Source organism: Amborella trichopoda, chromosome 7 (assembly GCF_054954075.1).
Source record: "Amborella trichopoda isolate Santa Cruz 75 chromosome 7, AtrichopodaSantaCruz75HAP2 v2.0, whole genome shotgun sequence".
Classification (NCBI taxonomy): domain Eukaryota; kingdom Viridiplantae; phylum Streptophyta; class Magnoliopsida; order Amborellales; family Amborellaceae; genus Amborella; species Amborella trichopoda.
This window is the reverse complement of record NC_142342.1, coordinates 3,459,049-3,472,618: the sequence shown is the minus strand read 5'-3', so window position 1 is coordinate 3,472,618 and position 13,570 is coordinate 3,459,049. Positions and strand designations below refer to the sequence as shown.

At 39.8% G+C, this 13,570-nt stretch overlaps 1 protein-coding gene across 7 annotated transcripts in view; it reads left to right on the top strand.

The window, feature by feature from the left end:
* The window catches only part of LOC18447189 (midasin-like protein), a 62,879-nt gene that overhangs the window by 20,095 nt on the left and 29,214 nt on the right, over positions 1-13,570 (top strand). For 4 of the 7 annotated variants that reach the window (XM_088872330.1, XM_088872329.1, XM_088872331.1 and 1 more), the window contains 11 exons: positions 4,573-4,723; positions 5,955-6,028; positions 6,355-6,469; positions 8,726-8,824; positions 8,992-9,092; positions 9,213-9,302; positions 9,406-9,471; positions 9,858-10,022; positions 10,222-10,429; positions 10,825-11,711; positions 11,855-13,468. In XM_088872330.1, coding sequence (XP_088728456.1) covers positions 4,573-4,723; positions 5,955-6,028; positions 6,355-6,469; positions 8,726-8,824; positions 8,992-9,092; positions 9,213-9,302; positions 9,406-9,471; positions 9,858-10,022; positions 10,222-10,429; positions 10,825-11,711; positions 11,855-13,468 — 3,570 coding nt within the window. Of the gene's footprint in view, positions 1-4,572; positions 4,724-5,954; positions 6,029-6,354; positions 6,470-8,725; positions 8,825-8,991; positions 9,093-9,212; positions 9,303-9,405; positions 9,472-9,857; positions 10,023-10,221; positions 10,430-10,824; positions 11,712-11,854; positions 13,469-13,570 lie in introns of those variants that run through there. The other 3 variants (XR_016059487.1, XR_016059488.1, XM_088872333.1) reach the window with 2 other exon arrangements.

Here is a 13,570-nt window from a genome sequence, read left to right as displayed (position 1 = left end):
ACGGCCCCAACTCAGTTCAACTCAGAACTCTTCTCTGGGCTGAACTCGACTTCTTGGCAACCCTCCCTCACCCTTCTTGGTGTCTGGGCGGGGACATTAACATAACTAGATGGTCATTCGAGAGGAACTTCAACTCCAACATTTCCCAAGGAATGTTGGATTTCTCGGACTTCATTTCTCGCAATGAGTTGATAGATATCCCGCTCCAAGGGAACCTGTTCACCTGGTCGGACCATGGTTCCCAACCAACTCTGTCAAATCTGGACAGCTTCCTGATTTCCCCCTCCTGGGACGAGAACTTCTATGTCTCTCATGCTTTAGCTTTGCCAAAACCTACTTCCGACCACTGCCCTATGCTCCTGGACACTCTAGCAGTTCTTAGGGGCCCCAAACCTCTTAGGCTTGAACTTGCTTGGCTCGAAGAAGAAGCTATGTCTTCGCTCATTCCAGCCCGGTGGAACTCCTTCCCAACCCAAGTCTCGGTAGAGCTGGCTTTAGGTTGCAAAAAAGATCCAATTACTTAAAGCCTCCCTTAAACTTGGAGTTCCTCTCTTCTAGGAAATTTCTCTCATACTAAGCAAATCTAGTTGAACGCCATCCAAGCATTTGATCTGATTGAGGAATTGAGGCCTTTATCAACCTCTGAGGCCAACCTAAGGGCAAAATCAAAGTTGGACTATTTCTCTACTCTGAAAAAGGAAGAGTTGTACTGGTACCAGAGATCCAGAGTTACTTGGCTTAAATCAGAGGACCAGAACACTGGCTTCTTCCATAGGATAGGAAACTATCGTAGACGAGATAACTCCATCTCCACTATTAAGAAAGGTAACATGGTCCTGGATACTGCCTCGGACATTGAACGAGCCATCCTCACTTTCTTTCAGAATCTCTACTCCGCCCCTTCGAATCCTAGACCTAGTATGGGCAACCTTCATTTCCTATCTCTCCCCTCTCATTGGGTTGATGGTTGGAACACCCTTTCTTTGAGTATGAAATCTTTAAAGCATTGGAGGACCTGGGTAAAGACAAGGGCCCCGTCCCAGACGGGTTCCCAATCCCCTTTTAAAGTTTTTTGGGATACTTTCAAGAATGACTTCCTTCTCTTTTCTAGGAATTTTTCCGTTGTGGAAGACTCCATAAAGCCATCAACGCAACCTTCATTGCGCTTGTACCTAAGGTAGAAGGGCCAGAGGAATTGAAGGATTTCCGGCCCATAAGTCTGGTCAATTCCTCGTATAAAATTCGGTCCAAACTCTTGGCTTTCAGGCTCAAATAGGTTCTTCCTCTTGTCATATCCTCCTCACAATCTGCCTTCATCAAGGACCGGCAAATACTAGACGGAGTGCTGGTGGCTTATGAGTGCGTACACTCTCGCCACCACATAAAAAAACTAGACTTAGTCTATAAGATAGACTGGGAGAAGGCGTATGACGACGTGGATTGGCTCATTCTCGACCAAACCTTGTCTAGGATGGGGTTCGGCGAGCGCTGGAGGAAGTGGATGAGGGGTTGCTACTCCAAACCTTTTTTCTCAGCCCTCATCAACGGGTCATCGAAAGGGTACTTCTCGTCTTCTAGGGGCCTTCGCCAAGGAGACCCTCTCAAGGAGACCCTCTCTCTCCTTTTGTTCGCGTTGCTATGGAAGTCTTTAGCCAGTCTATCTCCTGTATGTATCAGGCCGGACTACTCTCTGGCTTCAAAAGTAGTAGAAATGGCCCGTGCGTATCCCATCTGCAGTACACAAACGATACACTAGTTTTCTTGGATGCAGTATCGGAGGAAATCGAAAACCTTAGGTTGTTCTTGATTTGCTTTGAGTACGCCACGGGATTCAAAGTAAACATGCCTAAGTCTAAAATGATAGGTGTAGGCCTATCTAATCTCCAAACCAGGAACTTCATCCCCAGTTGGGAATGCTCAGTGGAGGACCTACCCACGTCGTATCTTGGCTTGCCTCTGGTGCTGGGGAAGCCAAAGAAAGCTTAGTGGTCTCATGTAATCGATAGAGTGGACCAAAGATTGGCAGTATGGAAAGGCAGATACTTATCCTTCGTAGGGAGAACTATGCTTATCAAAGCAGCCCTAGCCAACTCCTCGGTTTAACTCATGTCCTTATTCCACATGCCAGCTTCGGTTGCTAAGCTTCTAGACCAACTGATGAGGAACTTCCTCTGGTCAGGTGCTGCTGCGTTAAATATGATCTACCTCATCTCATTGGACAAAGTTTGTCTCCCGAAACATTTGGGTGGTCTTGGTATCCGAGTTCTATGGAAACACAACCTCGTGCTCCTGGGTAAATGGCGGTGGAGACTGGCCACCCAGAACAGCCAGCTTTGGGCCAAGGTTATCTGATGCAAATACAACATCCCATCAGATCATTGGCTGCCTGAGGGCAATCCAACGACCAAGGGCTCGGGTGCCTGGAAAACTTTGCTCTCCTCCCTCCACTTGTTCAAACAACTTGTATGTTTTCATGCTAGAGGAGGGGCTAGAGTGAGCTTTTGCTCCGATCTCTGGTTAGGCCACACCGTGCTTTGAGATCTCTTCCCTTCTCTCTACTCCGTGGCAGTTAACAAAGCCTCTCTGGTCTCGGAGGACATGGTTCTCTCCGGTAGCCACAGGGTTTGGAATCCATCCTTTAGGCGATCCCTCACAGAGGAAGAAACCATGGATTTCATGTCTCTCTTGGCATCCCTCCACTCCACTTTTCTGTCTATTGCGGGGACATACACAATCGTTTGGACTTCCTCTCCCACCGGCTCTTTTACAGTGGCCTCTTTCTATAAGAGACTGTTGCAGCCTACGTTCCCCCTCAACCCGAAACCTGTATTATCCCAAGTGTGGTCCTCCATCACACCTCCAAAAGTGCAAGCCTTTCACTGGATCGCTTGCTCTGAATGTGCTCTTACCGTCGACTTACTCCAAAGATGAGGTATTCAACCTCCCAATAGGTGCATCATGTGCCTTTGTGAGGAAGAAACGAACCCTCACTTGTTCATTCATTGCCAGCTTGCCCTTCAACTCTGGAGTCGTATTGTCCAACTCTTTGGAGTATCTTGGGTTACCCCTCCTTCTATTCCAGCGTTGGCATCTTGCTCTTTCGATTCTCACTTGCTGAAGTCGGGCAGAATCCTCTGGAAACCTCTTTAGCTGCAGCATTATGGACAATTTGGCTCGAAAGAAATTCAAGAATTTTCTGTGGAAGCAAAAGCTAACTCCGAGCTCTGTTTCATAAGGTTACTTCGATGGTAATCTTTTGGGCATCCAATCACAGACTTTTCGTCGGGACTTCGGCTGCCACTTTCCTTTGCGACTGGGAGAATCTTATTCACCTCACTCCGCATCGCACCTCAAGAGCATCCACCTGGACGTCTGCCCCGGTGGGATTCATTAAGCTAAATTTTGATGGATGCTCCCTAGGAAACCCAGGCCTAACTGGTGCTGGAGGGGTTTTCCGCGACCATAATGGTGATATTCTCACATTTTACTCATAGCACCTTAGCTTCTTAGACTCACAATTTGCAGAGGCTACAGCCTTGTTGATGGGCATCAAGAAATACAACCCTTCCTGGGGTTCAAAGTTGCACATTGAGGGAGACGCCAAAAACATTATATCCTGGGCCTCTAGAAAGGCCTCTCCTCCTTGGTACCTAGCCCACATTTTTGACGAGATTGAGCATAATTGCAGGGTTATAGACGTCTCATGGGGTTCACAGCTGCACATTCTGCGGGTGGCCTTTTTCTTCCTCTTTTGTAAATGGGCATATTCTATCAGCCCCTTTCTCTGGACAGCTTTTAATTTTTGCTTCTTGGGTGTTGTTTAGCCCGACCTTTTGTACAGGTCCACTTCTTAGTGACCATTTGGTTGAGAGACCCAGTCTGTGGGTCCTCTCAACCCATACTTTTGGACTCCTTTGATTATGGTATTAACTGTTAACATTCTCAAAAAAAAAAAAAAAAAACTTCAAAAAGTTATAAATCTAATTGATAAAGCACAGCCAAAATTAGTGTAAAGTGTGTTTCAACTTGGATACTTAATCATTCTATTTTCATATTAGAAGCAAATAAATTTTTTATCTTGATGATATCAACAACCAATGCAAATTGTCTAGTTTATCCCCATTACATTTCTTTATGGCTACTGGGTTTTATTTCTTTGTTGTTTTTTTCTTCTCTTCCTATTTTTTTACAAGTGTTTTCTTGCCAAGTAAAACAATAAGGCGAGTGTCCAAAATATGTATGTTACACTTGCTGCTTTGCAAGGAGACTGTTTTTATGCCTATATTTTGCCATTGTGACCTTGTATGGGTTCTTAAAAATTTGCATGATGATCGATCTATTATGTACTTATCTGCCTGGCTAACATAATTCTTAGTCACTTTTATTGATTGTTTTCTATGACTACATGTTATTCACTTGATAAAAAAAAAAGGAATTTGCATGGTATTCACGCATACATATGTTTAGGATAAACATTAGTCTTGAGCTGTCTCCTTGAATCTCTATACTTGTTATGTAGAGCTTTCCACATGCATGTCACTTGCTAACATTTGATGTTGATGTGGGAATCAGATGTTTCGTGAACTACAGACAGGGAGAGTTCTTACAGTAAGAGATCTATTGTCTTGGATATCCTTTATTAATGCCACCGAGAATTATATTGGGCCATTAGAATCATTTCTTCATGGAGCATTTCTTGTTTTACTCGATGGACTAAGCCTAGGTATAGTACCAGTTGCCATTTTAGTCTTGCTTATGCATTATTTGACTTTATATTAGGTGAAGATTATAATTGCCCCCTTTTTTTTTTTTTTTGATAATGATTATAATTGCCCTTTGTTTAGGTGTGAGTTATGGTTTGCAATTTTCTTTCTGAGATATGGATACCATTTTTGATGTTTGGACATGGGATTGTGTAGATTTATGTGCTATTTTTGATGTGAAATTTGTGTTGTAGTTCCATATGTTGTTCTTTTTCAGTTTTTTAAACTAAGGTTAGGTCTTTCAAAAAGTTTACTTGTTCTATTGTCGTTGGTTGAATAATAGATCAGGGTTAAAGGGGGAGGAAAATGGTGGTATTCTATTTCGTTTTCTGTTAGTTATTGATGTCTGATGGTTGGCAAAGTATATATGTTCCTATCAGAAAGAAGAAAAGGAAAATGGTACCCCTCATGGTTCATCCATTAAGGCAAAATTACTTATTTTATATCGGCAGCAGAGGAGTTATATTGCATTAAGCTCCACACTTAATATTATACCGTTAAATAATACAGAAAGACCAATATTTGTATGATTTTTCATTCTAGCATATCAGCAGAATGATACGTTCAGATATTGCTCCTAAATTTTCAATTGATCTTAAAGTTGCAAGGCATTTGAGTCACTGATTTCTTGCACACAATCATTTTGGTAACAAATTACGACAAAGCAAAAGTTAAGAACTCAGTAATGAAAAAGGAAATACAAGAAAAAGAGATTAATAGTCCTTACTCTCTCTCTGTATGTATTTCTTTCCCTGCCCCCTGCCCCCTCCCTCTTCCTTTCCTCTCTCTCTCTCTCTCTGTTTCTCTCTCTCTCTCTCTCTCGCTCTTTCTCGTTTGTTAAGCATGGAGTTTGAGTTTGCAATCTATTATGTGGGATTAAGAGTTTGCATTTCATTGTCCACCATGGTGGGATCTCTAAAGGGCAGGAAATGATATTTCAGGCTGCTTTTCAACTTCAATGGCACTTCATTTACCCTATGTTTGCAATTTGTGAGATGCTGTATAAAAAATTTACTTCCTCTGATTTGATGTCTGGTACTTCTGGTGAATAGAAATCCTGTATGAGTTCTTTCATCAATAGTGATCTTTTTCAACTGACAGTCTTCTTCTCAACAACTAAGAAATAGAAAAATTATCTTCAATTGTACTGAACGATAATTCTTTCATTCATTTTATATATGTTTTTTGTAGGCACTGGGATGCAAAAATTTGATGCTGGAGAATTGAGAGTCAAATGTTTGTCTTTTCTTCTGAGTCAGCTTGAGGTAGTTCTTGTGTGTTTCTGGTTTGGTCATGATGATATATGCGTATTGGGAAAGGATACTGTAGTTGTAGTCCATTGGGTCATCACTGTCCATCAAAATGACAAGTGGTGATGGGGAGTGTTTGGACCCACCAGGACAGACCATGATCGACCCTTTCTATCATTGTCCATCTCATCAATGAGTATTGATGATCAAATGATTATGGTTTTCCCATAGTCTATTGGACTATGGCATACTTGCCTACGAATATTTGATATTTTTTACTTTATAAAAGCCATTTTGTGAATGTTACTCTATTAGATGCTATTGTTTTTCTTGTATATCAGGCTAATGTGGACATGGAGCTCTCCAAATTGGAAACATATGGTTGGGGTGGAAAATGTCATCGTGGAATTCGATCAGAGGAAAACTTTGGAATACATCCTTTCTATATTGAGAAAGGTAGGATTATATTATGTTTCTGCTGCACCTTTTTCTTGCTCCTACTCTATCCGGTATAATCTCAAAATGTGTTCGATGCGCACTAAATATTAATTGAATCACATTGCCTGTTTGTGTAATTTCTCATTTTGTTGGTAACCTTTCTGAAAATTTTGAGTAACATTACCTTTTCATATAAATTTTTGTTTCGCAATCTCAATAATTATGCTTTTAAATTACCTGGCAAATTGCCCCTTACTTTTACCTTTTCTTTAATCAGCAAATACAAATATGTCCTTTATTTTTAATAAACTTTGCATCCTGCAATTTTTAGTGGCAGTGGAATTTCATAAATCAAAAAAATAAAATTTTAACGTTTTCTAAAACTTAGACTCTATTGAATATTTTTCTAATAAGTTGTCAAATATTTTGGTTAAATATTTTTTTCTGATAAATAGATATATTCATACGTATTTGCATACACATGTATATGTACACACGTAGATAAATAATTTTTGTGATAGTTAGTCTATATACACGTGCTTGTTATAGTATTTATGTATATAATTTATTGAATCTAATGAATGGTGTGAGTATATTGAGATGAATCATATTGAACTTTTGACTGGGCCATTGTAGTGTCCAAGTTGAGTTTAAAAACCTTCTTAACTTCCTTTTTGTGAATATCAAGGTTTAAAAAAATGGATCGTTGACTCGAATCGGTCACACCCATACCCGTGCTGGATTGGGGAATCGGCAATTGTTCGAAATGTTTTTCAAAAAATCACTATAAATCTCTAAAAATAGTGTTCTTTTAGTTTCTAAAAGAAATAAGAAGTGATGCATTATGCACTTTAATTATTTTGTAAAATTTGGTGACTACTGAGATGTTTTCCTATCTGGATGTCTATGTAATTATTGATTATAACAGAATATAATATAATAATATTGCATCAAAATAATTCAAAAATATTAGAATACACTTCCATATTATAATTGAAAAAAATAATTTCTCATAGTGAAATTAGTATCACATCAAAATATCAAACATTTATTAATTTGCTTTATTCATCCAAAAGTATCACAAACTGATATATTTGAAATATATTTTTTGGAATATCTTTTTAAATTTTTTTTTTGTTAGGTTCTAGACCGAAACCCAAGTTAGGTCCGGTCAGGTCGAGGTTCAAGTCGACCCTAACCCCAACCTGACCCATTGCCACCCCTACATCTAATGGGCTTTGAAGATAGAATAATGACGTTTTCTAAACCACATTATTATTTACCATAACCTAATCATTGGATAAGTTATACATTCACTCAAAATGTGAATGTTGTAATTTATTGGGCATGAATTGACCCATAGATACATAGAGGAGGTCATGCATGTCATTAAGAGAAATCAAATTGGGGATAATAAAATTGGTGGATTATTTGCTAGTGGTTATTTTCCATACCTATCACACATGTTTTCTCCTCAAATGAAAGTTTAATAGAAATTAGTCCCACATCATAGGTTTGGAGAAGTGAACATGGGTATAAAATGTAGAAAAGCCTTCAACAGTAGCATGAGCTCCCACGTGTGAGAGGCATGGAGCTCCCTAAGAGGGTTATTGATCATGGGTGCCACAATGGTACTACGTGGGCCCCAAGGAATAAATTTTGCAAAAAAGCAATTATAGCATGGGAGTCCTAAAAAGTAGACCTATATGTGGCCTAAAAGTTGAGCCAATGATGAGGTTTGAACATGTGGCCACGTGTACAACCCATTTTAAAAGCAAAATCATTGAGAATCGGTTAAAAGTCCTATGTATGATGTCAGCAAAGGGATCCATGACATCATCAAACTGGTTCCTGTATTAAATCGCCCAGATCCCTTTTTATGGGTGGATTCGGGATGGGCTGGGCAATACTCGATCCGGATCGGGTCACCCAGTTTTTAAACACTGGTGAATACTATGTGCCTAACTTTGTCAGCCTTTGCCCTTTCCAAGCGATTGAAGATTCAGGCCATGGCTACCTTCTGTATTCTTCCTATTCCATAGCTATTGGGGTACATGTCGAATCATTTTTTATTTGTATTGTAAAATTTTATCCTTTGGTTTTCCTATATTTCTGGCAATAGATGCATTGGAATTTGCTTGAGGTCTCCTTTCCTTTTCAACCTAGATTATTATGTTTGTTTTTTGTGCTTAGCATTTTATCATCCTGCAGAATCTAAATAATGTATTTGAACTCTTTTTTGTCTTCACGTTCTCACTTGGGTCTGGTTGTTAGGTAAAATTGACTGTAAGAATGGGGGGTTTGAGCTATTGGCTCCTACTACTGGTGCAAATGCTTTGCGAATTCTTCGGGCAATGCAACTTCCAAAGCCTGGTATGCATGGATGCCATATGTTCTGTATCGTTTTTCCTTTCTTTTGAAGGTTAACAGAGATGTTCCTTTTTTTTTAATGATAAGCTTTTTCTCATTCTGGATGTTGTAACTGAAAGTGGAACTCAAGCTGGATTTAGAGCTTATTGACATTCTATTTGTCATTTCAGTCTTACTGGAAGGTAGTCCAGGGGTCGGCAAAACAAGTTTAGTGGTCGCGCTTGCCAATCTTTCTGGTCATTCTGTCGTGAGGATAAACCTTTCTGAACAGGTTACATCCTGTCATTTACCATCTAGCATAAAAATTAACTTTCTAATTTCACATTTTTGGGGGCTAAATCTTGTAATTCACTTCATCGAGTCCTTTTTAACATTTGAACTTCTGCTACAGACAGATATCATGGATCTATTGGGGACTGACTTGCCTGTTGAGGATAACAATGACATAAATTTTGCTTGGTCTGATGGAATCCTTCTTCAGGTCAGTTAGTAGTAGCCTAGTAGGTGATGTTCTTTTTCTTTGGCTATATTCTTATTATTAGGGCTTTGATTTTACCAATCTGTGTTTAACTGATTCTGTGTAGGCTTTGAAGAATGGAAGTTGGGTTCTACTGGATGAACTTAACCTAGCTCCCCAATCAGTCTTAGAGGCATGCGTCTTGAACTGAACCTAATGTGTTCTATGTTTTTTTTTCTTTTGATAGTTAGTGATCTTTCTTTTGGGTGCTAAAGTTGGCAGGAGTCGAGCCCGAGACATACCATACTATAATGCACTATCAGAAAAAGTATACTATAGTCCAATGGACAGCGGAAACATGGTCCATTAGGAATATCGTAGTCCACTGAAGTGATGGTGATGGAGTGAGAATGGGACCCACTAGGGGTCCTGTTTCGTTGTGATGGTTCCCACTAGTACTGTTCATCACCTGAATAGATGGTGACAACTCAATGGACTATGAATTTCAGTAGTCCTCTAAATTATAGTTTACTCCCTTAAAAGTTAATTGACTCATTCTTAAATGCACTACACTTGCAGGGATTAAATGCTATCTTGGATCACCGTGGTGAGGTTTATATTCCAGAACTGGATTGCACCTACAAATGCCCACCATCTTTCAGAGTTTTTGCTTGTCAAAACCCTTCTTATCAGGGTGGTGGTAGGAAAGCCCTTCCGAAGTCCTTCCTCAATCGCTTCACTAAGGTCTGCCAATCTAGTCAAAATTCTTTTCTCCAATACCTTCTTTTCATAAATAACTCTTTATTCACGAAAGGAGTGCAACATTTGATATGTTTTTTAATTGAGATTGAAGTTATTTTGATAAAAAATCTGTGGTTTTTGGTTCATTTGCATGTGAAAATTTGATTGAATTGTTGTATAAAGCTGCTGTTATATTGTGTAGGTTTTTGTGGATGCTTTGTGTGAAGAAGACTACCTTTTTATCTGTAGCTCGCTTCATCCGGAGATCTCCAGGGACTTGCTTTCAAAGTTAATTTGCTTTAACGACCGTCTTTATAAAGATACCATGTTAGATGACAAATATGGTCAGATTGGATCTCCTTGGGAATTTAATTTGCGTGATATTCTACGGTCATGCCAACTTATAGAAGGTTAACACTCTTTTACTTTATTTTGTTAATTAGGCTAGGGAAGCATTTTTCTTTCTTTGGCAAAATATAAAAAATGTGCTTGGGATGCCTGTATGAACTGTGGAGGTGCTTCAGAAAATTGAAATCTTAAGAAAGCTACCATTCAAATTATATCTGAAGATGTCCATCTTCCCCAGATTAAGATTGAGGTCCAAATTTTTAACTTTTTTTTTTTGGGGTTGTTCAGCGGGAAGGAGGGGGCCCAAGACGTCACGTTGTGATGCCCCACCACCTTGACCACCTAGCCCTGAGCCCATTCATAGAACCAATTTTTATTGCCGTTTTTTATGTACTCTTCTTGATCTGCTAAGTAGAAATCATGCCTTGACGTTCTGTGATTGGACTTTTTGGCACAGCTGAAACCCCAAAAGTAGATTGCTTCCTCAATGTTGTTTATCTTCAAAGAATGCACACGGAAGCAGACCGAATGCAAGTGGTCGAGCTCTATAAGGAAGTTTTTGATGTGAAACCTTGTTTAAATGACTCCCCAAAAATTCGAATTGAACCAAGCTACTTGATTGTAGGCAGTGCATGTGTCCAAAGAAATGTGGTCCAACCCACAAAGACTTCCCCAAGTGGACTTCATCTACTTCCTGGGCTGGGTCACAGCTTAGAAGCTGCTTTGCAATGTGTACAACATAGATGGTTGTGCATACTAGTGGGCCCACCTTCGTCTGGGAAAACCTCACTGGTCAGGTTAATGGCAGAACTTTCTGGAAATTCATTGCACGAATTCAATCTATCGTCTGGGACAGATATGTCGGATTTGCTTGGCAGCTTTGAGCAGTATGATGCTCCTAGACATTGGAGCTATGTTTTGGAACGTGTTAAAGGTTACATTGTTGAGTATTGCACCAAATGCTTGGAATACTCCCCATGGAAATTATTGGCTGAATGTGGTGAAAAATTGCTCAAGAGTTGGCTTGCTTTGGAATCAGGAATAAAATATTGTAGTTCTGCAAGCTTTGATCCCGGGAGTTGGATGCAGGGGCCAATAAATCCGCAGGAGCAATTGATTGAAATTGTGAAACAATTGGAACTGGGTGTTGAAGATGCACATTTAAATGTATCTTGGTCCTTTAATGATCTGGATAACATACGGGATACCATTCGTGCTCTGCAGAGGAACTCTCAGTCCAAGTCATATTCCGGAAAATTTGAGTGGGTCTCTGGTGGCTTGATCAAGGCTCTTGAGCTTGGTCACTGGGTGGTTCTGGAGAATGCAAATCTCTGCAACCCCACGGTCAGTTGTATTTTCCCTTGGCTTCACTAATGGGTTTGATATGCATGTATATTAGTGTGTTATTGTTTTGATGCTTGACTAAATACGTAAAATTTGATTTTGTCTCTATGCATATAAAGGTTATTTTAAGACTGTTTATGCAGGTGCTTGATAGGTTAAATTCATTGGTTGAGCCAAGTGGTTCAATTACTATAAACGAGCGCGGGCTTGTGAATGGAAAACCAATGGTATTGCATACCCATCCCAATTTTCGCATGTTCTTCACAGTTGATCCTAGTCAAGGAGAAGTATCCAGGGCAATGCGCAATAGAGGTGTCGAGGTCTTTTTACTGCCGCCATACTGGATATCAGCTGAAATAACATCTGATTTTGATGTTAAGAAAGAAGACTTGAAGGTTGCAGAGAGATTCTTGGTTTTGTCGGGGATTCCGGTATATAAATTGGTTGAGGCAATGGCAAAAGCGCATGCATATGCTAAAGATGAAGGCTTACGCCTTGGCATCCATATCTCTCTCCTTGAACTTAGCCGGTGGGTTCGTTTATTCCAGCTACTCCTGATGAATGGCTCTGGGCTTTCTGAGAGCTTGCTTTTAAGTTGGGATCACATATACAGGTCTTCATTTGGTTCCACTGAAGGAAGAGATATTGTTAACCATGCAGAAACCTTGTTTCTAGCGGGTTTGGGTCCATCTGAACAAGGCCCACTTTTGAGCTGCTCCTTATCTTTGCCTGGTGGGTGGCCAACACCACTTGAATTAAAAAGCTTCCTCTGGTATTCGAGAGAAACTTTTGTTAAACAAAATTGCATGTATTTGGAGTTCCTGGGAGCACAAGTTGCTTCTTCTCAAGTTATCAGCAGCAGTTGGAGCTTTAAGATGCAGTCCAGTACAAAGGGCCTCCTTGGACTGTCTAGGCTACCTGAATGCAAGAAACTCAATCCACGTGTGCTTCCAGTTCACTGGTTACAATTTATTCTGTTCCCTAATGCTTCAAATAACCCTGTCATACCTTCAGATTTTTGTTTGGAAATGGTCAACAACATGCTCTTCTTTGCTGCCACATGGACCATGGAACAGGCAACAAGTAGTGATCTCAACCTTTATATCCAGTATTTCAAGTGGTGTGCTTCTCTAATGGAACCGCATTGCAATTTCCTCCGAAGTTTTGTGGCAATACTTGAAAGAGAAAGAGACCATCCAATTTGGAGAAAGATTGATGATCAGTGGACAGAAATTATTTCTTATTGTAAAAATACTGAAAAGCAACAAAATAGAGGGAAGATTGTTGAAGTCCAGCATTTGCCATTGTTGTCAATGGAGGTTGTGGAATTTGCTACATCAAATGATTGTCTGAGAAATTGCGGCAAACTTCTGCATAATGCCATACGATGTGTTGACTTGTTGAGGCTCAGTTTTCAGCAGTGGAATGCTGAAGATGAAGTTGCATCAAATGCTCTGAAGAACATTCATTACAGAGCCTACAATTCACAGTCTCTAAATGGAAGGTTTAATCTCTCTGCACGACACTTAATTAATGCATTGAAGAAGTTGGAAATGGGTCTGCTTGATGTTATTGTGGAGTCGCCTTTCTTTGATCTATTTCATCAATTTTACATTAACCTTCTTGAGCACCATATTTCTATATGGAAGGCAGTAAATTTGTCACAATATGATTACTTGTGGATTTCTTTGAATGCATTGAAGAAGGAAGTGTCAAAGCTACGGGAGCATTTTCCTGAACTCGCGGATCGTATGCTGGTATATTTGAGTTTTGGTTGTTCATTTTACTTTAGCTTCTGAAATTCACTTATGCAATGATAAGAAAAGAGTAGGTAAAGAATAAAGAATAATCAATACAAA